The sequence below is a fragment of the Balaenoptera physalus genome (assembly GCF_965194825.1).
Source record: "Balaenoptera physalus genome assembly, chromosome: 10".
NCBI classification, from domain to species: domain Eukaryota; kingdom Metazoa; phylum Chordata; class Mammalia; order Artiodactyla; family Balaenopteridae; genus Balaenoptera; species Balaenoptera physalus.
Window position 1 is genome coordinate 97,524,225 of NC_138889.1, and position 27,704 is coordinate 97,551,928.

Here is a 27,704-nt window from a genome sequence, read left to right on the forward strand (position 1 = left end):
GCCTCAGATTTGTAGGAGTTCTTTATATATCTGGAAATGAGTATTTATTTTGCCAGATACTCTTCATTTATTAACATTCACTTTATCATTTTCTTTATTCTCCTCCTGAACATGGAAATGACCTTAGAATATTTAACTCTCACTCCTTTATTTTCATCTCCTGCCATATTGTTGGCTAGTATTTTAGTTAATGCCTCTTTGTTGTTGTAGTTGTTTTTTTCTTCCTCTGGAAATTGTGCTTTGAAAAGTCATGACAACCCCAGTTTGGTCGAAGACCTGGTCAATAGAACCTCCAGTTCTGATGTGAACATTTCTAACAACAGTTCTAAGGCTTCAAGACTCTCAACAGGATATTTAATGTTTGACACCATGTTTTCTCAGACTCCATCACCCTAAGTCAAAATTTAGGGCATTTGTTTTCCCATAAAGAGTCTGAAAAAGAGTTCAAAAGAAACTGAGAATAGTAGTTGCCTATGGGGTAAGGAAACTGGGAGGATGGGAAACAAGGACAGGAGTGAGAATTTTTACTCTTTCACTTTTTTGGTTCTCCTGGGTTTGTTTTAATGCTTTTTGTTTTTAAAACCACATGAAAGCTGTATAGAGTAAAAAAGAAATAAATTTAAAAATTCTATTTAGGGCAAGTACCTAGGAGAGTTACAGATACCATCTAGGTCTAGTACTGGTCTCAGATGTCTTTTGAGCTTCTGCTAAAACATTGCATTCAATTAATTTTTAAAAACTGAAGTAAAGTTTGCCTACAGTGAATTGGGCAGATCTTAATTGTAAGATTCAATGTCCTTGACATATATATACATCTGTATAACTAATATCCTATCCCCATCATGATGTGGAACAGTTCCATTGCTGCAGAAAGTTCCTTCAAGCTCTTATGTAAGTCTCCCAATCTCCTACAGGCAACCACCACTCTGAGTTCTAGCTCCATGCATAAAATTTCCCAAAGGAATCATATAGTTGTTCACTTTTGTGTCTGGGTTATTTTGCTCAGGTTCATGTTTTAGGGTTCATTTACATTTACATTTACATGTATCAGTACTACATTCTTTTCTTTTTTCTCTATGTAGTAATATACCCTTTTCATTCCTAATAGTGGGAACTTTTGCTCTCTCTACTTTTATTTTTGTCATGAACAGTCTTGTATTGGTTTTATCAATTTTACTAGTTTTTCACAATGAACTATTACTTTTGTTAATTCTTTCTATTGTACTTTTGTTTTCTAATTTGTTAATTTCTTTTTTTTTTTAGGTGTTTATATGAGTACATGGGACCTATAATTTTTGTATAAAGGGAAAATCATTATTTTTTGCTCCTTTCTTCTGCCATTACTTTTCCCCCCTCATCTGCCAAAGCTATTGTTATTCCCTAATTTAAAGAAAAAGTACAAAATATATGCACCTTATTGTACATAAATTTTATCTCATAAGAAAAAAGGAACTGCAAAATATTGATCTCTAGTTAATGATATGCATTCAATAAAATATTCAGATGTAACTGCTGATATCTGCAACTTATTTTGAAATGTAGCAAAAAAAATGATGGATCAGCAAATGGATAGACAGACATGTGACAAGTACTGTAAAATATTAATTGCATAATATAGACAGTAGATATATGGGTATTTGCTGCAAAATTCTTTCCTTTTTTTTTACCTTTCACCCCCTTCACCCATTTCTTCCACCTCTGGCAACTACCATTCTCTTCCCTGTGTCTATAAGCCAGGTTTTTTTGTGTGTTTGTTTTGTTTTTTAGAGTCCACATATAAGAAAGATCATATGGTATTTGTATTTCTCTTATTTCACTTAGCAAAATGCCCTCGAGGTCCACCCATGTTGTCACAAATGGCAGGATTTCCTTCTTTTCATGGCTGAATAATATTCCATTCATCTGTCCATAGATACTTAGGTTGTTTCCATATCTTTTTTTTTTTTTAAACATCTTTATTGGAGTATAATTGCTTTACAATGGTGTGTTAGTTTCTAATTTATAACAAAATGAATCAGTTATACATATACATATGTTCCCATATCTCTTCCCTCTTGTGTCTCCCTCCCTCCCACCCTCCCTATCCCACCCCTCTAGGTGGTCACAAAGCCTTTCCATATCTTGACTAGTGTGAATAATGCTGCAGTGAACATGGGGGTGATGCCTAGTTTTTTTTGTTTGTTTTTTTTAAAATTTATTTATTTATTTTTGGCTGTGTTGGGTCTTTGTTTCTGTGCGAGGGCTTTCTCTAGTTGCGGCGAGCGGGGGCCACTCTTCATCACGGTGCGCGGGCCTCTCACTATCGCGGCCTCTCTTGTTGCGGAGCACAGGCTCCAGACGCACAGGCTCAGTAGTTGTGGCTCACGGGCCCAGTTGCTCCGCGGCATGTGGGATCCTCCCAGACCAGGGCTCGAATCCGTGTCCCCTGCATTGGCAGGCAGATTCTCAACCACTGCGCCACCAGGGAAGCCCCTAGTTTTTAATCTCCAAATTTGTTGTTTTTATTTTTATAGGTTTATACAGTCAGTATTTGTTTTGATTTACCTATGAGTTTATCAATTTCATTACTTCTTTACTTCATCTCAGTACTTTCTTCTGGTTTTAATATTCTTTTTCCTGAAATACATCTCTTAAGAAATTCTGTTAGGGTTTACTGATGGTAAATTCTTTCTATCAGTGTTTGTCTGAAAATGTGTTTCTTTCTTTCGTATTCTTGAAGGATGATTTCACTAGGTATACAGTTGAAATTGACTGCTAGCTTCTTTTGGCACTTTTACCAGTATGTTATGACTTCTGTTTTTTGTTTTTGTTGAGAAGCCCACTGTTAGTCTTATTGTGCATCCATTACAGGTGATCATCTCTGTCCAATAATGGAAGATTCTTAGCAACTGTATCCTTGGAAACTGCTTCTACTGCATTTTCTCTGTTCCCTGCTTCTGGATACATCCTGGGTTTTCTTCCTTTATTCTCCCTCTCTTTCAACCTCCCTGTCCTATATTCCATCTCCTTGTTTTTTCTTCAATCTACATTCTGGGTAATTTATTCAGATCTATATCTCAGTGTATTAATTGTATCTAATCTATGGTTTAACTTATGCATTGAATTTTTAATCTCAATTTTTATATTTAGTACTTTTTCAATCTCTTCCGTCTTTGGGGAAAAAAACCATCTTGTTTCTTTCTAATATTTACAGTTCCATCTTTTAAGTCTTTGAGCGCCATAAACTTACTTATTTTATATCTATTTCTCATTATCCAGTAATCTGTAGTTTCTGCAGGTTAAATTTCTGCTGTTTGTGGTTTCTGCTGACTGGTTTATTCTTCATGTGCTTTGTAATTCCAGATTGTGAGCTTATATTTGTCAGAATCCTGGGCAGCTTGCCTTGAGGGCATGACCCTCCAGAGGGGACTTATGTTTCCTTTGCTTCAAGTTACTCTTTAGGTGGGGAACTTCCTGGACCATGCTGGCAGTATGCATTCAAATCCCACCTTGTTGTGAAGCTTGAAATTAAAGATTCTCAGCAGAGACTCTTCTTTTTCCATTCTCTGGACAAGACAGACAAGTTTCTTTTTTGGTTTGTTACTGATGTTGAGCAACTTTTTCTAGTCTTCCATCTCAATAGCCTAGCTTTACATGGTTTTCTCCACATCTTCCCATCTTGTATGCCCAAATTGTACCTTCAACACTCAATTTTCTCACTTCACCTTCATTTTTGGCTCCTTGTATATTTTCTTTACTTCTTTTGTGAGCTCAGCATCCATTTGAGAGAGTGTTCATTATATTTGCTCTGGTGTTGATAGGTGTTTTCTGGTCCACCAGGCTGCCTGCCAGTGTCGTATAAGCTGACCCAACGTGAAACACCACAGAACAGTTCTTTCACGGAGTCTTTCTTCTTGGGGAAGATACCTTTCTCCATACTTACAGACCGCTATCGTGTAAAGGAAGTGGTAAAGCTGGCATTCATCTCCACACTAGCAATTGCTCCTCACTGTAAACTCACTTTCAAAAAAGTGGCTGATGATGCCACTTTCCTTGAAAACCACACCCTTTTTAACGCTCACTTGCACTTCTCCTGGCTCACTGGGTACACGGGACTCTGCACGGTCTTTGCTTTGTCCTGTACCTTCAGAGCAAGTAATGAAACGTCTTTCTGCAGTCTCTCTTCTAACCACCGACCCCAAGGACTTTTCTACCTTCTGAGACTTCAGGTCCTGGCCCACAGTTTTCTTTCTCATTCTTCTCTGCAGTCTCTCTCAGCTGCTTTAGCGTCACGTAACTTCTACTATCACAGCTTCTATACTTTCTCACCTCCAATTCCTTGCATGGTTTCTACCCCTAGAAATGTAGCCCCACCGTTTGAATCATGCTGGTTTAAAAGACACTTGCTCTTTCTGACTGCTTCTCCTTCTTTCTCACAGCTGTGCCTTTGCTCATGCTTTTTTTTTTCTCTGCTTGGAATGCCCTCTTCATCCTCTATTTGTCAAAATCCTAACTGTCCTCCAGGACCAGCAAAAATGTCAACTCTTGCATGAGGTCTTCCTACATCTTTCCAGTTGGATGTGATTGCTTTCTCTTTTGAACCCTGTAGCACAGCGGTCCCCAACCTTTTTGGCACCAGGGACCAGTTTTGTGGAAGACAGTTTTTCTATGGACTGGTGGCAACCAGTACCGGCCCGGGGTTGGGGACCCCTACTGTAGCATTTTGTTTATATTTTCCTATGCCACTCTCCATCCTCTGCTTTGGTGAATCTTACTTGTGCATTTGTTTTCTTTCTATTGAGCTCCTCCCAGCGTCTGGGCACCCTTTATTCATTCAAAAACTACTCATTGAGGGCTTCCCTGGTGGAGCAGTGGTTAAGAATCCGCCTTCCAATGCAGGGGACACAGGTTCGAGCCCTGGTCCAGGAAGATCCCACATGCCTCAGAGCAACTAGGCCCGTGCGCCGCAACTACTGAGCCCGCGCCCTAGAGCCCGCAAACCACAACTACTGAGGCCCGCACGCCTGGAGCCCATGCTCCACAACAAGAGAAGCCACCGCAATGAGAAGCCCGTGCACTGCAACAAAGAGTAGCCCCCGCTCGCTACAACTAGAGAAAGCCTGTGCGCAGCAACAAAGACCCAGTGCAGCCAAAAATAATTAATTAATTAATTAATTATTAAAAAAAAAAACAAAAAACAACTACTCATTGAGGCACTTTCTATGTGCCAGGCACTATGCATGTTTAGGGTTATAAAAAGTGAATAAGATAGGTTCTTCAAAGGCTATGCCTAACGGGTCTTTAACACAGAAAGTCCTCATTTAATGAAAAAATAATTCATTTAAAATGTTTGCAGGGAAAGACAAAGAAGAAAGTGAAAATGCTTTCCACTTATCCATTTCTCAAATGTGGTGTATGTGTGCTAAAATTTCTTATCGTTTTTTTGGGCGGGTTGTGGATTTGAAGAGCAGAGCAAATGCCCTCTTAGATGTGGGGAAGCAGAATGTGTTTTCCTGTCTCCAGAATATTCTCGTCCCAATCCCTCTGGATCTGTGTTAAGCAGGCATTAACTCACAAGAGTATTCTTGGAATCACTGTTGCTGCTGGAAGCCCCAGTGGGTCTCTAGACTCAGAATCATCCCTATGAATATTTAAGTTCTAAGTGACAACTTCCACCAGATGGTGCTGAGGTACAGCTGAGACCAGATGGATTTGGATTCTGCAGCCATTGTCTGTAAACTGCATAGGCTCAGTGGGGTCATTTCATTAACTTCTCAATAACATCACTCTGCATTTTGATTGAATTTTTTAGACTCCACTGACTGTCTTATGACAGGGGTTTTGCTGTGCATGTAGGAGGCTAGATCATGTAAATAATACAGAAACAAAATGAAAATGAAAGTTTTTCTCCCCCATTTCTACCTCCACAATTAATCCCTCTAAAACTGTTTATTGCTTCTTGAATTATTTACAGAAAAAATGTTATATATAAATGCCTGAATCTAAGCATCTACATATATATTTTCTGTCTTCTGTTTCTGCATACATATATATGTATATTTTATTACATAAAAAGGATCATACTCGTCTACTGTTTTAAACCATGTTTTCATATTAACATGTCTTTGAGATTTTTTCCATACCAACATACATATGCATTCTCTCATTATTACATTCTAATTATTTTGATTAATATCAAATTTTCCATAATTTATTTTGGTTGTGTCCGGGTTTTCGCTATTATTAGAAACAGTACTGTAATGAATATTTTTGATAAACGTCGTTGAGAATATCCATAGGGTAAACTCCATACAGAGGGATTGTTGGGGAAAGTTACCTGCATTTTACGTTTAATGGATAACTGCCAAATTCCCTTTCAGGAATGTTGCACGCGCATGAATACCGATTATACTAAAACGTTTACATTTTTGTCAGTTTTATAACAGTTTTGTAAGTGAAGCATGGGGCCTCGTTTCGGTTTGCAGTTTCTTTAATTACGAACGAGGCTGCGTGTCTATGGATTTCACTGCGGAGCCTGAGCTTCGCCCGCTTTCCCGGGAGAAACCCTAAGCGGTGTCTTGACTCCTCCTGTCCAGCAGGGGGCGCGGGCACGGACCGCTCCCGCATGCGCAGTGCGCTGGGTGTCAGGCCGCCGAGCCCAGCCGGCTCAGTGCTCCCAGCTCGCTCCCGCAGACCCGGCGCAGGCGTCGGCGACCGGCAGCTTCGCGCAGTCCCACCCGGGCGGCTGTGGCCAGTGCCCCGCGGCATGAGCCGGTGACCGAACACGGGGCCGAGCGGGAGGCAGCCGTGGCCGAGGTAAGCGCGGCGCGGAAGGGCCGGGCTGGACCCCGGTGAGGGCTCGGGCCTCCCCGGGCCGCGGCGGAGTCGGGGCCGAATCGCCGGGGAAGCGCGGGCCGCGCGGAGGTCCGAGGGCTGCAAGAGGCCGGCGCCACTCCCGCTGATTTCCCGCTTTGGGTGCGCTTTGATTTCCGCCCCGCCTTCTCCTTCGTCACCCGACCCGCCCCGCATGTTGGTTTCCCACCTGTTTCCTTGCCCACTTCTATTCCCCGTCCGCACCTTTCCTTTTTCCCGGGATCCTGTGGCTTCCTTTTCCGAAGGCCCCACCCTCTGCCGTGACCTCTCTCCGCTGCCAGCTCCTTCCCGCGAGCCACAGGGATCTGCTTTCTCCCACTGGGATTTTTCAGCTCTGGGCTCTGCCTTGGCCAGTGGCGTCCCGTGCGGTACCAGATGCCCTGGGCAGGACTGGGTGCTCTGGTGAGGAGGGTGGCCAGCGGTGTCCGGGCTCTAGGCATCTACGTGAAGCTCAGAGGCACTTGGAGTTTTACTTACTGGCGGCGGGAACCAGATACGTGTATACAGTTTTGAGGTTAAAATTACTTGGTGTAACTTATTGGGAAGTGCTAATCTAGAAGGGTCCTTGATTTATCTGTCTGAAGATGTCTTGAAATAGAAATACATCCATTTAAATTCTTGTTCTAAGTCAGTTGAGTGCCCTGAGGACTTAAGCTGGACTTAGTTTGTAAATTTCAGAGCTCAAAGGCTATTTACAGTAATAAACTACATGGCTCAATTTCTATCACTCCTCACTGCCGCTGACTTAAGCCATCTGGTTGCAAATGCTGGTGTAAATGGATAGATTTGCGTCTGTCAAATTATGCTGGTTAATTGAGGAATGAAAAAGGTGTATCTAATTCAGGCTTTTAAGGGTAATTAGGGGAGGCAGCTTCACATGGGGGTTAATTAAAGAGCGCAGGCTCCAGAGCCAGATTGCCATTCTCCAAATCCTAGCATTGGCATTTTCTAGTTGTGTGACATTGGGCAAGTTGCTTAGCCTTCCTTGTTACACTTTCCCTGTCTGTAAAATGAGGATAATCATAGATTGTCACATGGCACTGTTAGGAAGACTAAGTTAACGCAGAATACTTAAAACAGATCCTGGCATGTAGTAGGTCTGCAGTAAAGTTTAGTTATTGTCAATAGTTCCTTAGTTATATGCACTGTGTTAATTATAGTATAATTCCCACAAAGGGGCACAGGTTTTTATTTTTTAAATTTGCAATCATTTTTAGGGGTGGTTAGCTATAACATAACTTTAATCGTAAAGGATCCTATCAGGTAAGGCAGTGAATTGCAGATTTTCCTGCTTCGGCCAATATTTGGTTCCTTTGTTTTCAGGAACAGGTGAATTAAGTTACAGGGTAGCAGCAGCCCCAAGAGTTCAGCTGTGAGGGCTTCTGTAAAAAGGTTAAGAAGATGAGAGATTGTGACTGAAAACTTTGGACTAAGTGGATTGGACATAGCCTGAAGCACTAAGGAAAGGTTATTCAGGCAAGATTTAGGAATAAGTAATTCCAGGAACAGAAAATGCATCTCATCTTGACAGTAGAGTGAGGTTGAAAGATTTTTCCAGTGATTCAGTGCCTGACATCTAGCCGGATGATTCCAGTGTTTTGCAGGGACAGATTTGATGTCCTTTGAGGAGGCTAAAGTTTGTAGGGCTGGTTGTGAAATTCTTATTTTGACACAGGTTGTGGTATTATATGGAAAAACATTCATTAATAGAAGATTCCTTTTGGTTTGTCCTCTTGGGGAAGCTCAGTGTTAGGAGAGAGGAGGGTGGTCAATGGTCGGTACAGAAAATTCCATCTGTGAAATTACCTGGCCATTTTCTCCCCCTTTGGAAACTCTAATTTAAGAAAGAAAATGATCAGAGTTCATCACCATATAATTACTCAAAACTTGGACCTTGAACAGTGTGTGTGCTGACGGAACTGGGAAGTACAGAGACACTCCTTCATTCAACAAACATTTATGTTTACATGGAATGTGTTCTAGACATGATATTAGATGCTGGGAATACTGAGCAGAGATGAAAAACTCTGATTACAAGAAAATGACGACCAGTAGAAGAGAGACTTGCAATTACATAACCAATTACTACAATCTGGCAAGTGCCGTAATGAAGCCTGTAAAAGGTACAAGGACGTTCACCGAGAGTTCTCGGTCTCTAAAGCTCGACTTAGTTAGGGGCTGGTTTCTTTTTCACTTAAGGCTTTTCCCCTCATTTCTTTTTTTATTAAGAGTTTTTATGCCACCTCAAGTGCTCGCCATCTCTCTCAGCTGTTCAGCACAGACTTGTGGACGCTCGCTTATCCAGTGTAGGCAAACCTCAGAAACGTGAGTTTGTATCCCTGGGAACAGCCCTCAGGTGGGTGGGGGGTGAGCGGGCGCGGGATGGATAGGCTTCGGTGGATGAATGTCCTTGAAAGGGACAGTTCTCAGGTGCATTTTTCAGAGGGACCCTAGACGGATTGAGCCCCATCTGCCCAGCTCAGTATGGCAGCCAGCTCAGTAATACACCCTCGTGGCTTTCCGTTCTTCTCCAACTCCTCTCCTTACTCCCTCCCTCTGGCTTTCTGGATTCGTCTTCTGCAAGCTACTTGCACCCGAGCCGTTTTTAGTTTGGCAGAACATAAACTAAGGCGGTTGGTACTGGAGGTGGCTCTAGAAAGCAGGTCCTGAGAATAGCGTTGTGAGATTGGAATCGCTTACCCTCAGGTGGCAGCCAGGACCCCTTTGCTGGGGGTAGGTGAGGCGTTGATAACCCCTGGTGCCCTCTAGCGTCCCTGAATAGTCAGACTGACCAGTGGAGGGTTGGGATGAGGTTCAGGCAGAAAGGAAAGCATTGGCTGGCATAGGAACTCTAGCGCTCGAGCAGCGTGTGGACCATGGTCATGATGACGCTGGTGGAGTTGGTTGGCTCTTGTTATCTCCTTAGAGGCCTTAGGTGCAATCAGGCTCAGATCAGCCAGATATCAACTCGGGACGCATTGTGAAAGATAGAACTCCATGGCAGCGTTTCCTGCAGCTGGAGGGCAGACTGTGTTGAAAATCAGGCCCAGAATTTAATTGTAATTATGGCTGAACTGCAAAGGAAGCTGAGTGCACAGCCTTGACAGGCTGCTTCTGCTGAAGTCAGGGCCATGACAGGGAAGAAGTGGGACCCTGAGTCTTAGGATGGAGCTTTTGCGTGGAGGCTCTGAGGACTGAACTCCCAGATTTCCTAGATCCTCTGGGCCAGCAGAAGCATCTCTCTCCATTGCTGAGAAGAAGCGCTCCTTCCCTGACGCTATGCAAAGCCCTCCCTGGAGGTGGATACCTTGCAAGGTAGTGCTTCTCCTCCTCAACATTGCCCATCCCCTGCCCTCAGATCTCAGCATTGCCTATGTGGGGACGTACAGCCCCTGCTGCTGGGGTGATAGCTGTTGTACTGGAAGAGCTGCAGGACCTGGCTCGTGGGGACCAGCAGGAACCGGAGGAACACATGGGAGTGAATCTTGAGGGTGTCAGACCAAAAGTGGGGTAGCGGTGGACGTGAAGCCAGGTGGGAGTGACTCTTGGGAGGGTTCTCTCCTGAGTCAGGACTCCGTGGCCTTGCAGGGGCAAGCTGGTCCCGATGTGCTGCTGGGCAGCCGCCTGGAACCTTGGATGTGACCGTGATACCGTTGGTTCTCAACTGGGGGGCCAGTTTGCCTCCCCAGGGGATATTTGGCAATGTCTGGGTGTATTTTTAGTTGTCACAACTAGGGCTTGCTTCTGGCTCCTCTGGATTAGAGTCCAGGGATGCTACTAAACGTTCTGCATTGTACAGAGCAGCTCCCCACAGAAAAGAATCATTTGGCCCAAAATGTCAGTAGTTCTGAGCTTGAGAAACCCTAATCTGGAGTAAATGAGGTAAAGTTGCCAGAGCTGTGTTGGCAGAATATTACGGTAGGGGTCCGAAGGTTCAGGGAGGTGGAGATTTGAAATAGATTTATTAGTTGAGGCCAGAGGTGCATCTCCTGCCCATGTTCCCAGGAGGGCGTTCTCCCTTCCCTCTGGTGATATGGAACCACAGGGAGGGGACCAGCACGTTTGAGAAGCTCAATGTCGATTCTCCTCCATAGGCCAGGATTGACTTTATGAGATTTGACCATGGAGCTGGGTTCCCAAGTATCAATGAGGATGATAGGATTCTGAAATGGCAGAAGCCAGGTGGTGGCACTAACCATCAGAGGCAAGGTAGACACACTATCCATAACAAGCAGTGAGGCTTGACTCAAAACCAGTGTGTCTGGACCCACTGTGATGCTAATAGAGCCTGGCATTCCTATTGACAGTATAGATGGGCAGCCAAGTAGGGTATTGTTTCACTGTATAACCAGAAAAAAAAAAAAATCAACAGATGGCAAGTAGAAGGCTGATGTCAGCTGCTGCAGTGGAAGAATCACTATCACCTAGTTTTCAGATGTGTGTCAGCTCTCAGACCTGTATCCCATGGATTGAGGGGGAGGCTGGATCTCTTTGAAGAAGAACTTTGCAACATCCCTGAAAGTATAGACAGATGTTCCCGAGTCCTTCCTCCAGGGAACTGTAGGTCTTTATCAGACTTGTGGTACATCGAGGAAAGGAGAATGTCCAGACCTTCTGAGGGCTGTTAAGTACAGGGTCAGAGCTGATAATAATACCAGGCAACCTGCAAGCAATGGTGGATAGGAGTTTGCAGATAAATGACCTGGCCTGTCCTCCTTCTGAGGGACATGGTGTAGTCTGCATGGTTCTTCAGAGGGTTCCTAAAGAGCCCCTGTTACCCAGCTTAATAACACACTCCTACTGGCTTTCCCTGGTTCTCTGTCTCTCTCTCCTTGCTCTGTTCTCTAGCTCCCAAGTAAAACTACCTGCACCCCCATCCTTGTCTCTGGTTCTTTTTTGGGGGTTAATTACGGGGGGACTCAAACTGTGACAGGTAGGAAGCAAAATGTGATGCCTAGGAGTCTAACATAGTGGGTGTCAGCCTCTCTTCTTTCCAGCCCTCCTGATGCCCCCTTGGGACTGTGGAGCCAGGTCATGCTCCTGCTCTTGGAGTTCCTGTGGCTCCAGGTCACCACCAGCACTTGGTGGTGTTTGATGCCGACATTCTGCCATGCTGGTGGGTAGAAGATGTCTTGTTGTTTTACTGCCATACTTTTCCTGTCCATTAATTAGACTAAACATCTTTTCAGATGTTTATGTGCCATTTTGTTGCCACTTCTGTGACATTCTTGTTTAAGTCTTTAGTTTTCTGTTTTTTGTCTGTTTTGGCTTTTTTGTTTGTTTCTTATTACTTTGTAGGAGCTCTTTATTCTGGTTGCTAGTTAGTCCTTATCGGTTACATGTATTGCGAATATCTTCTAGTTTATAGCTTGTCCTTTTACTTCCTTATGATGTCTTTTGATGAATAAAAATTCTTAATTGTAACACCGAATTTATTATTTTATCTTTTTGTGATTTGCATTTTTTGCATTTTATTTTGGAAATCATTCTCTGCCTGGAATTCACAGATATTCTCTTTTGTGTTCTAAATATCTTACAGTTTTGCCTGTTACATATAGCTCTTTAATCTGCCTTGAATAGATTTCCTCCCCTCTGGCTGCTTTTAATATTTTTCTTTGGCTTTCTTTTTAGTGGTTTTACTTTGACATATCTAGTTGGTTTTTGTCTTGTTTTTGGTTTTTTTTGTATATATTGTACTTGGAGTTGAGCATCTTGAATCTGTGAGTTGATATATTTCATTATGTTTGGAAAAACTTAACAGACAGCTGGATTTTTGTGTCTACTTCTGCCTTCAGTCTTTGCATTATCACACATCTTGTAGCCTCTGGCAAATGAAGGTGAAAAAATAATGTCAGCATTATTATAAAAAATAGTTCAGATCCTTTGAAAGGGTCTTGGGGACCCCCTGGAGCCCCCAGACTGTATTCTGAGAATCACTGGTCTAAGATTTTTGGTATTAGTGTTATACTAGCCTCCTAAAGTAGGTCAGGAAATGTTTCTTCTTTTTTCCAAACTTTGGGATAATTTGTGTAAAATTGGAATTATTGTTTCTTGACTGTTTGGTAGAACTTGGAAAATCTTTTGGATCTGGAATTTTCTTTATAGGAAGATTTTTTAAACTTTCGATTCAGTTTCTTTAATGTTATAGAGCTTTCCAGGTTTGCTATTTCTCATTGAGATTGTTTTAATAAGGTATATTTTTAAAGAATTTCTCCATTTCATTTAATTTTCAAATATTTTGGCATAAGTTCATTGATACCATCTCATCTTTTAAATACATGTAGTATTTAGAGTTATGGGCTCCTTTTCATTCTAGGTATTTATTTGTTCTTTATTTTCTCTTTATCTTGATTAATCTTACCAGAATTATGTCAAATGTCAATTTCTTTAGTCTTTTTTAAAAAAAGTTTAGTTTTGTTGATCCTATTTGGTTTTTAATTAATTAATTTCTGTGCTTTTATTTATTACTTAATTCCTTCTATTATCTTTGGATTTATTTTGTTGTGGTAATGTCTTTTTTCATAATCTGGAGCTCATGAAAATTGTAAAGCTCATATGTGGATACTACCTTTGTGGATTATTGCTCTAGTAGGTTATGGCCAGTATTTTTAAAAAGCAATAGGCTAGTAGAACACAGTGTTCGTCACATGTTCTGTGGCTAATACTACGTACTAAGGTTAAACATTGTTTTGTGAAAACAGTGTTTTGTGAAATATTTGTTTTATTTCAGATATTATACATACATATCTATGTCTGTATTGGGTCATAATATAAAATGTTGTCTTATAGGTTTTAGTTTTAAAAAAAAAAAAAAAAAAAAAGTTTTAAAAGCTACTGTGCCCTGGTGGCGCAGTGGTTAAGAATCCGCCTGCCAATGCAGGGACACGGGTTCGAGCCCTGGTCTGGGAAGATGGCACATGCTGTGGAGCAACTAATCCCGTGTGCCACAGCTACTGAGCCTGCGTGCCACAACTACTGAAGCCCACACGCCTAGAGCCCGTGCTCTGCAACAAGAGAAGCCACCGCACTGCAATGAAGAGTAGCCCCTGCTTGCCGCAACTAGAGAAAGTCCGCGTGCAGCAACAAAGACCCAACACAGCCAAAAATAAATAAATAAAATAAATTAAAAAAGAAAAAAACTACTGTGTTAAAAGGTAGTTTGTCTAACATTAGTGAACATTTCAAACCTAGCTGCATAAAATAAACATGCAAGGGGCTTGCTAAATCGACAGATTCTGTGACCTTATTTTAGACCTACTAATACAACCCTCCAGTGCTGGGGCCAAAGACTCTGTGTTTTAACAAGCTCTCCCTGTGTGATTCTTAGCATTTGGGTGTTTGAGAACCACTGATTCAGGATATAGGTACACCTTGAGAGCCTGTTGGGCAGTTCTGACATGGGGTATATGAAGAGTGCAGTTCCTTGCGTGCATTTGTCCCAAGACCTCCTCTTTTCTAGCTCCAGGAGGGATACATGGAGGGAAGGAAAAGGATAGGGTGGACTTGGTGGTAAGTAGGGGTTGGGGGCAGGCTAGGAACATCCTGTTCATCGTTAGAATGACAGAAAAAGTGAAATAGCTCTTGTGCCTGCATTTCTGTCATGGAATCCATTAGTATATATTGAATGGCTAATGTATATACCCCAAAGATGATAATCTTTAAGCTTAAAATGTATGAACTTTCATACATTAGTCCATGACAAGCACATTTCTTGATATGTTCCAGATTATGGTCTCAGAGAGATACAAGTTGAAATCATTCATGACCATCCAGCACATTTTACCCAAAAAGCTGATAATGATTGCAACATTCAAGGCTTGACGAGACCCTGCTGGCTAGGAAGGAAGCAGTCTTACAGTGTGGGCATGACTGGGGAGAACAACGTTTAGCCATAGTGAAAATGGTTGATAAACCTTAAGATGGTCTATGAGCTTTTCCGTTATTTCCCTTTATATTAATAGCTTTTCTGAATGAGGCCATTTTGAAGATTGGGATTTTGACATGTGGAATGCTGAAGTCCTAAAGTCTCTTGTTGCAGTAATATGTCTGTGCCAGATGATGCAGTCACACTCAAGGCTTTACCCTCCCCACACGGTAGCTAGGCATCAGGTATCGGGGGCTTGTTGAGTAAGGATCTTAATTTGTGGTCTACAGGGGAACTCTGCATTTTCAGCTGAGGACTAAGGATTTTCTTTATATCTGTCAATGATGCTTATTGGCTCTTTCATTTATCTATTGCTACATAACAAACCACCTCACAACTTACAAACAACCACAGCAACAGCAATCATGTATTTGCTCAGGATTCTGCCATCGCTACAGAGCTTGGTGGGGCTGGTTCATGTTTGCTCCACATAGTTTCCCCTGGGGTCTTCCTGAGGTTGCCCTAAGCTGGGAGCTCAGCTTCCTTATAACGTGGCAGCTGGCTTCCATCGGCTACAGGGTCTCTTAAGTCTTGGACTCAGAAACCCCAGAATCTCACTTCTGCCACGTTCTTTTGGTCAGACAAGTCACAAGGCTAGCCCGAATTCAGGAGGAAGGGAAAGAGATTCCACCTTTTGATTGGACAAGTGGCGTGCACCTTCACCAGTGGGAAGAATTGTTGGCATCAATCTTTAGAAATGGATCTACCTCATTGGCCTTTCTTTTCCTCCCTCCACCTCTCCTTTCCTCCTTCCCTGTTTCTTCATTTCTCCCTTCCATCTAAATGTGTCAACTATCCCTTTATTATAAAACATCAATATATATTTTATTTAAAGATTAATCTTCTCTAATACCCCTTGGCCTTTTCTTGATATTTTCTTAGTGGTGTTTTTACATTCCACATTTTGTTACAGTTTTGTGTCTCATTAGCATATAAATTCCTCTAAGGTAGGTTTTCACTTTCTTCTTTGTTTAGGTCCTCTTTGAGGGTTGAATGAATGAAAACAGGCTTTAGTATAATGAAGGAAACATCAGTTTGTCCAGATGAAGTATCAGTTTATGTTAGGCAAGTATTTGAAAGCAAAATAAAACAACTGTCTTCAGCTGTTCCACTTTTGATTTTTCTTGCTTGGTCAGTACCCCTCTTCCTAGGTCCCACGCATTTACCAGCTTATGCTTTCAGAGAATATATATTTATAGAATATAGTAATATTTCTACATTATGTTAACAGTATTTATATTAAGTATGTAATATTAAATAGTAAATATATAGCATATTCTCATATGTACACATTTATTTATTTATTTATAAGACAGGTCAAAAATCCCTTTTCATTATTTCATCAGACCACTTAAGGGAAAGAGGTAGATTCAGAGTTGAACAGTCCTTTCAAGTGTCATCTGCCACTCTAAAAACTTCATTTTTCTCTCTTCTCCCCTGGTAACTAGGAGTGTGAGGAAGAGGCTCTCTGGGTCATTATGTGTGCCTCGGTCAAGTACAACATCCGGGGTCCTGCCCTCATCCCGAGAATGAAGACCAAGCACCGCATCTACTACATCACCCTCTTCTCCATCGTCCTGCTGGGCCTCATCGCCACGGGCATGTTTCAGTTCTGGCCGCACTCCATCGAGTCCTCGAGCGACTGGAGCGTGCAGAAGCGCAGCATCCGCGACGTGCCGGTGGTCCGGCTGCCGGCCGACAGCCCCGTCCCCGAGCGTGGTGACCTCAGCTGCAGAATGCACACATGTTTCGACGTCTACCGCTGTGGCTTCAACCCCAAGAACAAGATCAAGGTGTACATTTACTCTCTGAAAAAGTATGTGGATGATGCGGGTGTCCCAGTGAGCAGCACCATCTCCCAGGAGTACAACGAGCTGCTCACGGCCGTCTCAGACAGCGACTACTACACTGAGGACATCACCCGGGCCTGCCTGTTCATCCCGTCCATCGACCTGCTCAACCAGAACGCGCTCCGCGTGAAGGAGACGGCGCAGGCGCTGGCCCAGCTCTCCAGGTATCGTAGCAGGTCTTCCAGGAGCTAGAGGGAAGGAGGGGCAGAGCCAGTGGTTCTCTTGAGCTGGTGTCCGGCTGGCTGCTTGTCTCTTATCTCATATGGGGGTGAGTGGATGAGCGACTGACCCGTAGGAGGACCGGTGCTTTGGGCACCTGGCCTCCGCACCACCCTCCTGTGCCACTGCTGTGGGTTCCCAGCCTCTTAACGTTTAGAAGCTAAGGATGCTTCCCATGCTTTTCCTTTTAAATTTAAGCACTTTTTTCCCTTCTTTATTACTCACATAATATACATTCACTATAAAAAGTCTGAAAATACAGGTGAGCAAAAAGAAGAAAGTAAGGTTCATTCCATAAGCCTGCCTCTAAGAGATAATCATTAATATTTTGCTGTTACTTTTCAGTCATTTTTGTATAAAACATATACATAGGCATATATGTATACATTTTTTTATAAAGTATATATACCCATGCATGTGTATATAACATTTTTTGTCCAGAATGGGATCACACGGCAAAACACGCTCTCTTGCTGCCTTTTTCCCTTCATTTATCATGAATGTATTTCCAGATAATTTCATCTTCATCTGTCGGTTCTACATGATTTTAAGGGCTCTATAGTATTGCATTTTGCACATGTTCCCTAATGTATTTAACCGGCCTTCTGTATTTTATTTATTTTTTGTTTCTGTAACCCAATGGTGAACACTCGGTTAGCGTTCAGGTTTTCATTAGCATAAGCAGTTCTGTAGCGGACAAGCTTGGAGTGCACATCCCCCAGCTTTCCTTTGAAGGAGCCAGGCCAGTGCCTGATGCACTGTTGGAATCTCCAGGCACTCCTGAGAAGAGGCCCTGTTATGGGCTGGGGAGACTACTTGTCATCCAGAAACTGACTTGTCTTTGTTTCTTCATAGTTGATGTGTGAATTCTCCTACATGTGTAATTTCTTAATAGGTGGGATCGAGGAACCAATCACCTCCTGTTCAACATGTTGCCTGGAGGTCCCCCAGATTATAACACGGCCCTGGATGTCCCCAGAGACAGGTAGGTATATTTGGGGCTGTCCCCGTGATAGGGTTCTGAGGATTAAGTAAATGCAAGACCCTTTCGTTCATGTGAAATGATATTTCTAAGCCCACTGGGACATACTTTGTAACCAGAATTGTTTGTTAAAGTGGACAATTGTCCTAGGCCTTTTCCTCCTCAAGACCTAGAAGCATCAGACCTGCCTAAGTCTGTTGGGGGAAACCAGTTGGAGCTTAGGTTCCAGCGGGGCATCTTAAAAGTTTGTCTTGTCTCCTTAGTCTGGGTTGTGCTCTCCTGAGCATAACTTCTCCTCCAACCCCCCCAGGGCCTGGTTCATCACTGGCTGTGTCAGCTTTCTCTGCATTTGGGAGCATTTGCCAGAAGTAGAGTCGCAGCTGCTGAGGGGAGAGGGCGTGGATGTGTAATTGGAGCCTGTAACGTCGGGGAATGAGGGCACTCTGAGTACCATTTACTCTCTGTTGTTTCAATCAGTGGGCTTCTTTCCTTCCTTCCTAATAAAACTTCCAAACAGGCAGATGCGGTGTGGGGCGGCCATGACAGCACGATTGCAGTTGGAGCTCGCTTACTGTGTATTGGCCCTTTTGTGCATTGACTGCACCACTTCCTGGAAAACTCAGGAGGGAGGTGTCGCTTAAGGTTCCTCTCCTATCACTTGGTTCAAGGCTCTGAAGAGAGCAGAAGGTTTGGGCCCAACATGAGGGTCCGGGGCAATACTCAAGGTAGAGGATTATTGTAAGTTCACATATGAACTCATTTATAACCAACTTTATTACAGTTGATGTTTAACTCTTAAAAAATCATTGTTACTGAAAAAGGTGAGGCCAGCTGTGGGAGGCCAGCATTGTCAGTTACGAAAATCTACACTTAGTACTGCTTTTCCCCAGAAGATTAAATCTAAGCCCTCTTTGCTTTAAGTGATTATCTAGAGTCAGTGTTGAGTTTCTATCTGGAAATACAATTATCACTAGAAAAGACACACCCAAGGACCATTCCTCAACTTTGGTGTAGAAACCATTTTGGACGATAGAGGGCAGTCAGGCCACACAAATTCTGTAGAAACCAGCTAAACACAAGGTGATCCCTGATTTGGCTCTCAGCCCCGGTGTTCCTGAGTGGGCTACTGTTTTATGCATTTGGTTGTTCTGGGTAAGTGAAATACTTTAGAGGATAGAGAAGGGAAGGGAAAGAGCTGTGAGGAGTGCGATGTCTTCACCTGCTGTTCTGGGTTTGTTTTGAGAAGGGCTTATTTCTGTTTGGGACATTTCACTTTTGCTGACATTTTGGTATATGTATCTGCACGGGAGAAGGATTTTATTTTTATCAAGTGCACACGTTAAAAGGGGTTTCATTCCTCTGCAGCAAAGTGTCAAGTGATCAGGAGAGAGTTTAAGTTCTTGCTGGTTCTTAGGTGTTAAGGATCAGGAAGGTTAAATCGTTTTCCCTGTGCATGTATTTTTTGTAAGTGATTATAGGCAATCCTGTAGCAAGTAATGAATCATCGTATAGTCCTCCTTTATCTTTCCATGTGGGAAATATCATTTTGAAGCCTAGGTGGTCTTCTGGTTGGGGTAAGGATAGTAGATTTGTTTGTTAATTTTTCTTATCCTTTGTCCTTGCTTCTGGATTCAGAGGAGGCAAGAACCAGGAGTGTAGAATGGTTTTAGCAGGAGCTGCACATCTGATTATTCAGAAATTAGAAAACAGACAGGCTAGATTAGACTGTTTCTAAGATCCCCCTGAAATCTAAAGTCCTAGGTGTGATTATTTAAGAATTACTTGACTCAGGGAAATGCAAGGACCAGGACTGAAGCAAATGTCAGCTCAGAAAATACATATTTTATGCTGTTTGGATCTGTTTTTCTCTTTCAGATTTTAAAAATCCTATGCATGATACACATATACCTTCTTGGTACAAGATTGGAACAATATGCAAGGGTACAAAGAGTAAAATGTAAAAGTATGCTTTCAAATCCTCCTCTCTTTTTACTGTCTTACTGAGAGGTAATCACTGTTATCAAACACTGTGTATTTTTCAAGTCTTTATTCGATGGATTTATAGTCAAACATATATATAGTCACATACTCATTTTATTTTAACTCAGATGACAGCAAATTATACCTCTTCAATGTCTGACTTTACTGATCTTTGTTTTCTCAGACACATTCTGTAATTTTATTACTACCTTAGATTTTTGTTATCGTTTCTTTGCACGTATCTCTCACAAATTTCTGCTTTCGTATGGGTGTATATTTATTTAAACTTCTTACGGAAACTTTTAAACTTATATAAAAGAAGAGAAACTAGTTCAGTGAGCCCCACATACCCACTGTCCAGCTTTGATATTGTCAACTTGATTTATCTGTATTCCTACCTACTCCCCACTAGATTATCTAGAAGCAAATCCCAGATGTTATATCATTACATCTGTAAACATTTCATTTGAGGCTCTGCATAAGAGCTTTTTAAAAAATATAACTACAGTACTATTATCATACCTAAAAAAATTAACAGTAGTTCTTTAATATCACCAGATATTCACCAAATATCTAGCCATTGCTCAAACATACTTGTCTCGTAATTTTTTTTTTTACAGTTTGAGTCAGTAAACAAATAAGGATAATCAATAGAATTGGTCAGTTTCTTTTTTTGCAAAACCTAAAACGTGAAGCTTTATATTTGAGGAATTTGCAGGCCTGATTAAAAGGAAGTAAAAGATACACTTGCAGATGAACTGTGTTCAGGCTCTGTGAATACTCACATGGGAGGAGGCGAGCTGTGAGAGCGTCTGGGAAAGACCCAGGGTAGGGATGCTGAGTCCACAGGGCCAGGCTGAGAGGAGGAGGGTCGGTGATGTCCCCGAGTCAGGAAGTCCCGGAAAGTGCTGAAGATGCTGGTGACACTTCCAGTGACAGAACACCTGGCCTGGTGTGAGTGTGGTCGTCATAGTAATGCTTTCTTAGCTGCACGGTTTGTATTCAGTCTCTTGCGGCTTTGGAACGGATCTCTGATTTGGGGATACATAATGGGAAAACAGAATGTGCTTCTCAGAAATTTACTTTTCAGTCAATGTAAAACACGTGTTCTGTAAAACAAGGGAGGCTTACAATTTTTTCTCCATTATAATGTTAGGGAAAGCTTGGCAGAAGAGGACGCAGCGACTTCGAGTTGAAGTCTTGTCAGCAGCAGGGCCAGTGTGAGGCTTGTTTGACTAATTGCAGTGGCGACTCTTCCTGAGATCACACACCAGATTGCACATGTGTGATCTGTGGCAGGACACATGCTTCGGGTTGCATGCTTTCCTCCTACCAGTGCTTAACCCCCTCCCTTACCCCTGGGGCTCCAGCGACAGAGTAACAGTAAAAGTTGGCGTCATGTACACCTGCTTCCTTTCTCACCGCATACACATGCGCCTGTCCTCTGGGGTGTGGGTGTAATTACCTCATCACCCACTACCCTGGCTTACCTGGACTGCTTGGTGCCTGTGTGTTGGATCAGTGTTTGCTTCTCTGCACATAGGTTGTGGGGACCCATGCAGTCTGCTTGCCATCATGGTCATGGAACCCACCCAAATTCACATTGGACAGATTCACTGCTGAATGCCAGTCAAGAAAAATAAGACCGTATGTTGATACGAAGGCTAGTCATTGAGTCTTACATAGTGTATTGGCAGCTGGAGAGGTTTTTAGCCTGCACGTTACCTCCCTGACCAATTCTTGGTTTCCTAAAGCTTAAACAAACAGATTGGGATTTCCAGGGGTGGTTTGAAAATCTTTGAACTTAAACTGGTCATGTTAGAAGGAAACGTAGGCTGTCATCAGGGCAGGGAGGGGATTGGTAGCAATCAAGATGGCACAAAATGTGACTTTTCAGTTCATACACTTTGGCTCAGACTGTGCAGTGCATGGAACTGGCATCACTCTGCCCCAGTAAGTGATTTGATGGGTTTGCAGCCCCAGGGACAGAATAACCGTGGAAGTTGGTGTGATATACACCTGCTTCCTTTCTGATGAAGTGTCATTGTAAGACTTGCTGGATCCAATTAAAACAGAGTCTTCTTGGCTTTCTAACTAAGGAGAATAAAAGCTCGTGCATACAGACTGCAAGAGAAGCACTAAAGGTCCAGTTCTGGATTCTGCTTCCTGTAGACGGAATTGGGTTAATAAGACTGAGTAGCTGGAATGGATGGTGAGAGCTGGTAGAGGTTACATGACGCACACGTAGCTCTGGGACGACAGTGGAAAGAACTGCTCGGGGCGGGAATTGGAGAGAGGCTGGGGTGTAGGCAGCATGAGATGTGCTACTTTGCTGTCACCACTGCTTTCTTTGTCCATTGTCCCCTGAGATTCCAGTCAGTGGGGTTGGTAAGTGACTTCCCCAGCCAGTTGTCCTGTACAGACCTATTATTATTGCTGTTATTGTAAGTGTGTTTAAGACTTGGGTATGACTTTTGGGAGAGGTGAATGGGATCTGAATGAGGTGGCAGAGGGGCTGTTCAAAGGGAGTCCTCCTGGCTGTGATGTATTTTAAAACATGGAAAGTAGGGAAAGACTACTTAGGACCCCAGAGGAAGGGTGGTGACTCAGGAATAGGATGCAGCTAATGTCCAGGAGGTGTGATGGTACAACATTTAGCACAGTGTCTTTATAGAAAACGGACTTGGTAAACATTAGCTGTGGTTGATATTGTTATGAATATTCAATTACCCCTTTCCACAGAGCTTATCAGAATGGAGACCTTCTCTCTTTCTCATCATTTGACAAAATCCTTTGCTTTCAGGGCTCTGTTGGCTGGTGGTGGCTTTTCTACATGGACTTACCGGCAAGGCTACGATGTCAGCATTCCTGTCTATAGTCCGCTGTCAGCCGAGGTGGACCTTCCAGAGAAAGGACCAGGGTGAGGAGCATTCGGCACAACACGGTGTGCTGGGAGATGCTGGCGAGAGCCAAAGCATCGATTACAGGCCAGGATCTTTGAGTCTACCATATCCCTGCCTCACCCCAACTTTATTGATCCTTCAGTTCTCTCTCTCTCTCTCAGTCAGTTTTCAGTGCTGTCTACCAGGCTTCCCAAATCAGAAATCTATGTGGTGTCGTCAATTCTTTCCTCTCCCTTACTTCCTGTATCAGAATAAGAAGTCCTATTGATTCTACATCCTACGTATTCAATATTTTCTAGATCTGTCTACCTCTCTGTCTCTCTGCACCCACCCTACACCAGGTGACTGACGTCCTTCCTTTGGATTGCTGAAACGGCTTCCTCTTTGGTCTTCTGCCTCTGGTCTCGCTGTTCTCCAGTTTGATTGTTGGCATCACATTGTTCTTGGGAAGCCCAGACTCCTTAAAATGTCTTTCAAGACCCTCGACTACATGACCACTGTCTCCATCTCTAGCTTTTTTTTTCTTTTTTTTTTTTTTTTTTTGAGTTCTTAGAATAAGCTTTGCTCTCTCAGTTTTTCTGGGCTGTAAACACTCTCCATTGTCTGGAAATCCTTTTCCTCATTTTCATCAGACTAATGACCTGCTTGTCCTGTAGGTTTCAACTTGAATACCACTTAGTCAGGGGGCACTTTCTGGCCCCTGGAATGGCACTCCTCCTAGTTACCCTCATTATGCCCTTGTAACGACTTGCTTCAACCTTATCTGTTTTGGATCTTTGATTTTGTAAGCTTCAGCCAGGTCTTGTTTTGAACTGCCATGTCCCCTGTGCCTGGCACATAATTGGGTCATATTTCTGATATGTGAGCGAGGAAATGAGAAGGGCTGACGGTATGGATGTGCAGGGTATTTTATCTAATTCTTTTTTTTTTCCTGTAGCCTGTTTAAAAATTGTGCTAATTCATGATGAGCATATCAGTGAGCTTTAAACAAACATGATGATAATAGTATCCTTTGCTTTTGTGACAAGTGCTCATGTATAATATGAAGGTGACTGATTTGTACATTGCCACACCAGAAATGTTATACGTGCTGGTTGAGATCTACAAACTCACCCATAGCATTTGGTGTCAGAAATGAGTCTCAAGGAAATAGTTTGCTCACAGAACATTAGAACCATTATTGAAGCATCCCAAACTTCCCCTTAGAAGCTTTTATGGGTTCTTTGAGAAGTAAGGGAACTTTCCCAAAGAGAAGACATTTCACTCCTGTATATGTGTTCCCGTGTGGCCCAGAACCAAATTCTGGAACTTCCTTTAGGCATAGCAACTTTTTATAGACAATGTATAAAGCCCAGGAGAGCTTGAAATATTTTTTTTTCTACCATTAGGCAAGTGCAAAAAAAAAGACTGAATGGTTCATGAACTTGCTGCTTAGATCATCTTTGTGGATTTTCCTCTGTTAGTGGACTCCCAGAGTTGACTTAATTTATTTTATTATTTTTCAATTGAGATATAATTCATATTCCATAAAAGTCACTCAAAGTGTACAATTCGGTGTTTTCTGGTATATTCACAAACTGGTACAACTGTCGTCTAATCACTGCTGTCTAATTCCAGAATCCCCAAAATAAACCCACTGCCTTCCAGCAGTCACTCTATCCCTGCCCCCAAACTTCACGCCCCCTGTTCCTAGCAACAACCACCAATTTGCCTTCTGTCTCTATGGATTTGCCTATTCTGGACATTTTATATAAATGTAGTCATACAATATGTGACTTTTTGTGTCTACCTCCTTTCACTTAGCATAGTGATTTCAAGGTTTATCCATTTTATAGAATAGAACCAATACTTCATTCCTTTTTTGACTCAATATTTCATCATATGGATATACCACATTTGTTTATCGATTCTTCAGTTGAGGGACATTTGGGTTGTTTCCATTTTTTTAGCCATTGTGAATAATACTGCTATGAACATTCATGTACAAGCTTTTATGTAAACATATGTTTTCACTTCTCGGGTATATACTGAGGAGTGGAATTGCCGGGTCATATGTTCACTCTATGTTTAACTTTTTGAGGAGCTGCCAGAATGTTTTCTGAAGCAGCTGTACCATTTTACATTCCCACCAGCAAGGTATGAGGGAGGGTTCCAATATCTCCACAACCTTGCCAAGACTTGTTATTACCTGTCTTTTCTTCTAGCCATCCCAGCAGATGTGAAGAGGTATCATTGTGGTTTTGATTTGCATTTCTCTAATTAGTAATGCTGAGTACCTTTCCATGTTCTTATTGGCTATGAAAATTTATATACTGTGTTTGGAGAAATGTCTATTCAAATCATTTGCCCATTTTCAAATTGGGTTGTGTTTTTATTGTTGAGTTGTAAGAATTCTTGTACATTTTGGATACTAGATCCTTATTAGATATATGATTTGCAGATGTTTTCTCCCATTCTGTAGGTTGTCTTTTCACTTTTTTGATAGTGTCCTTTGATACACAAAAGCTCCTAATTTGGATGAAGCTTCTATTTTTCCTTTGGTTGCTTGCATTTTTGGTGACATACTTGAGAAACCGTTGTCTAATCAAGGCCACAAAGATTTGCACCTGTGTTTTCTAGTAAGCATTTTCTAGTTTTAGCTCTTACATTTTGGTTTTTGATCTATTTTGAGTTAATTTTTGTATATGGTATGAGGTAGGGGTCCTCCCTCATTCTTTTCCTTGTGGATATCCAGTTGTCTTATCCATACTTGTTGAAAAGACTGTTCTTTTCCCATTGAATGATCTTGGCACCCTTGTTGAAAATCAGCTGGCTGTAGATATATAGGTTTATTTCTGAAGTCTCAATTGTATTCCATTGGTCTATATGTCTGTCCTAATGCCACTACCACACTGTCTTGATTGCTGCAGTTTTGTAGTAAGTGGTAAATGTAAGTCCTCCAACTTTGTTCTTCCTTTTCAGGGGTTTTATTTTTGTTTGTTTTTGGCTATTCAAGATCCCTTGCATTTTAATTGCTTTTTTAAGTAGGGCAACTTGAATAAGTACAAGTAAAAAAAAATCTAAGCTGCTTTGTACTTAGACAAGTACAAAACTAAAACAAATTTACAAATTAAATACAGACAAATCTACAAAACTAATAACAGTCAGATTAACATAATGTCACAGCTGAGGCTTTTTCTTTAAAACTGAATTGCATCTCTCAAGGTGAATATGGCGTTAATTATGGGACTTCTGCATTTAGCATGCCTGTACTTTGCATGCTGGGTGATGATGTACTTCTTCCTGCCACTTTTTCTGTTTGAACCACTAGGAAGCTTCCCTTTATGTAGTATATTGTTATAATATACTGACATTATTATCTTCATCTGGTACAGGTGCATGATTTGTATTTTTTCCCCAACATTTTTATGAAAATCTTCAAGCAGACAGCAAAGTTAAAAGAATTTTATGGTGAACACCTGTATACCCATCACTTAGATTTTACCCTTGTGTACTTGCTTTGCATTATTACATTTTAAGTCTTCCTTCTCCTCTCATTAGCCCATCAAATACAAGCTTGGACATTGAAAATTTTTTAGTAGTATACATCATTAAATATGAGCAAAGATTTGCCTATACTAATTTTTTTGATCATCATCAAGATGAAAGCACAAAAATAAATCTATAGAGAATTTGTAGACTGGAGGAACTGATATAGTTCAATGCCGTGTTTTGAGGCTGGATTTCCATAAGTTGAGAAAGGGTGATCTGTGTGAGCCCAGCTGGTACCCCTTGGGGCAGTACAGGTTTCTCTCATGTACCTAGGATCTGAATTTGGCATATTTATGTAGCACTAGCTTTGAATAACTCTAATGAATAGAGAAAAGTCATTTGAAATTGAAGAAAGGTTTACTCCTCTGCTTGCTGCTTCTGTGAGCATTTACTTGAAATCAATTGTGTGATTTTAAACGTTTTTTCTTTTTAAAAGCTTGTTTCTTTTCCCTTTTCTTTTCCTGTTGTTCTGGAGATTATTTAAGTCAATTTAGTTCTGTTCACTTCAGTTTAAAATCAAACTTTTATTGCAGGCCTATTTGGGCCAAGTGTGCCCAGGCTGGTGGTTCTCAGCAGGGGAGGGAGGTTGATTTTGCCCCTCCACGGGGACATTTGGCAATCTGTGCAGCCATTTTTGACTGTTGTGACTGAGGGGGTGTGTCAGTGGTCCCCAAGACCACCTCCAATTTTGATGATTTGCAGGAGGACCCACAGGACTCAGTGTGTAGTCATACTCGTGGCTCTGGTTTATTACAGCAAAGGGATGTAAATCACAGTCCCCAGAGAGCAAAGGCACACGGGGTGAAGTCCAGGGAAACCAGGGGCAAGCTTCCAAGGGTGTTCTCCCCTCGGCATCACACAGGAGGGGCTTCCTTCCCCCAGCACCGAGTTGTGACAACCATGTGAAATGCTGCCCACCAGCTAAGCTCGTCAGAGATTCAGTGCCCAGGGTTTTTTTTGGGAACGAATCGCATGGGCAGTCTTTGCGTGGCACGTGCTGTGCGTAATTTCAGGCTCCCAGAAGGAAAGCCGGTGTTCAGCATAAACCCTGTTGTTTGTACAGTTTGGGCCCAGTGAGCCATTCTTATAGTTCTCCCCCCAAATCGAAGTTCCACGCACCAGCCAAGGGCCAGCCTTTCGAAAAAGAGAGCCGTCAGGCTGTGTTAACTCTGTTCTGCACAAGGTGCTGCAGGCATCTAGCGGGTGGGGGCCGGTGATGCCGCTAAATCTCTACGATGCCCAGGGCAGCCCCTCACTACAAAGAATCATTGGGTCCAAATGTCGGCAGTGCTGCGGCCGAGAAAGCCTGGGCGAGACAGGGTGAGCAGGTGAGGAGCGAGTCTGGCAGGCCGGCTCAGCTGCCTGTGGGCCTCTTAAGACTGCTCGGACGAAACTCTCTTTATCATGTAATCTCTTGAGTATAATCTAGCTCTCTCTTTTTTAAAATAAATTTATTTATTTAT

General features: G+C 42.3%; 1 protein-coding gene across 6 annotated transcripts in view; it reads left to right on the forward strand.

Annotated features, from left to right (window-relative positions):
* Window positions 1–6,604: 6,604 nt before the first annotated feature.
* The window catches only part of EXT2 (exostosin glycosyltransferase 2), a 134,582-nt gene continuing 113,482 nt past the window's right edge, over window positions 6,605–27,704 (forward strand). For 2 of the 6 annotated variants that reach the window (XM_082410465.1, XM_082410469.1), the window contains exons 1-4: window positions 11,850–11,968; window positions 16,225–16,790; window positions 17,741–17,830; window positions 22,611–22,727. In XM_082410465.1, coding sequence (XP_082266591.1) covers window positions 11,963–11,968; window positions 16,225–16,790; window positions 17,741–17,830; window positions 22,611–22,727 — 779 coding nt within the window. In that variant the 5' untranslated portion in view covers window positions 11,850–11,962. Of the gene's footprint in view, window positions 6,796–9,081; window positions 9,178–10,210; window positions 10,385–11,849; window positions 11,969–14,813; window positions 14,980–16,224; window positions 16,791–17,740; window positions 17,831–22,610; window positions 22,728–27,704 lie in introns of those variants that run through there. The other 4 variants (XM_082410466.1, XM_082410467.1, XM_082410470.1 and 1 more) reach the window with 4 other exon arrangements.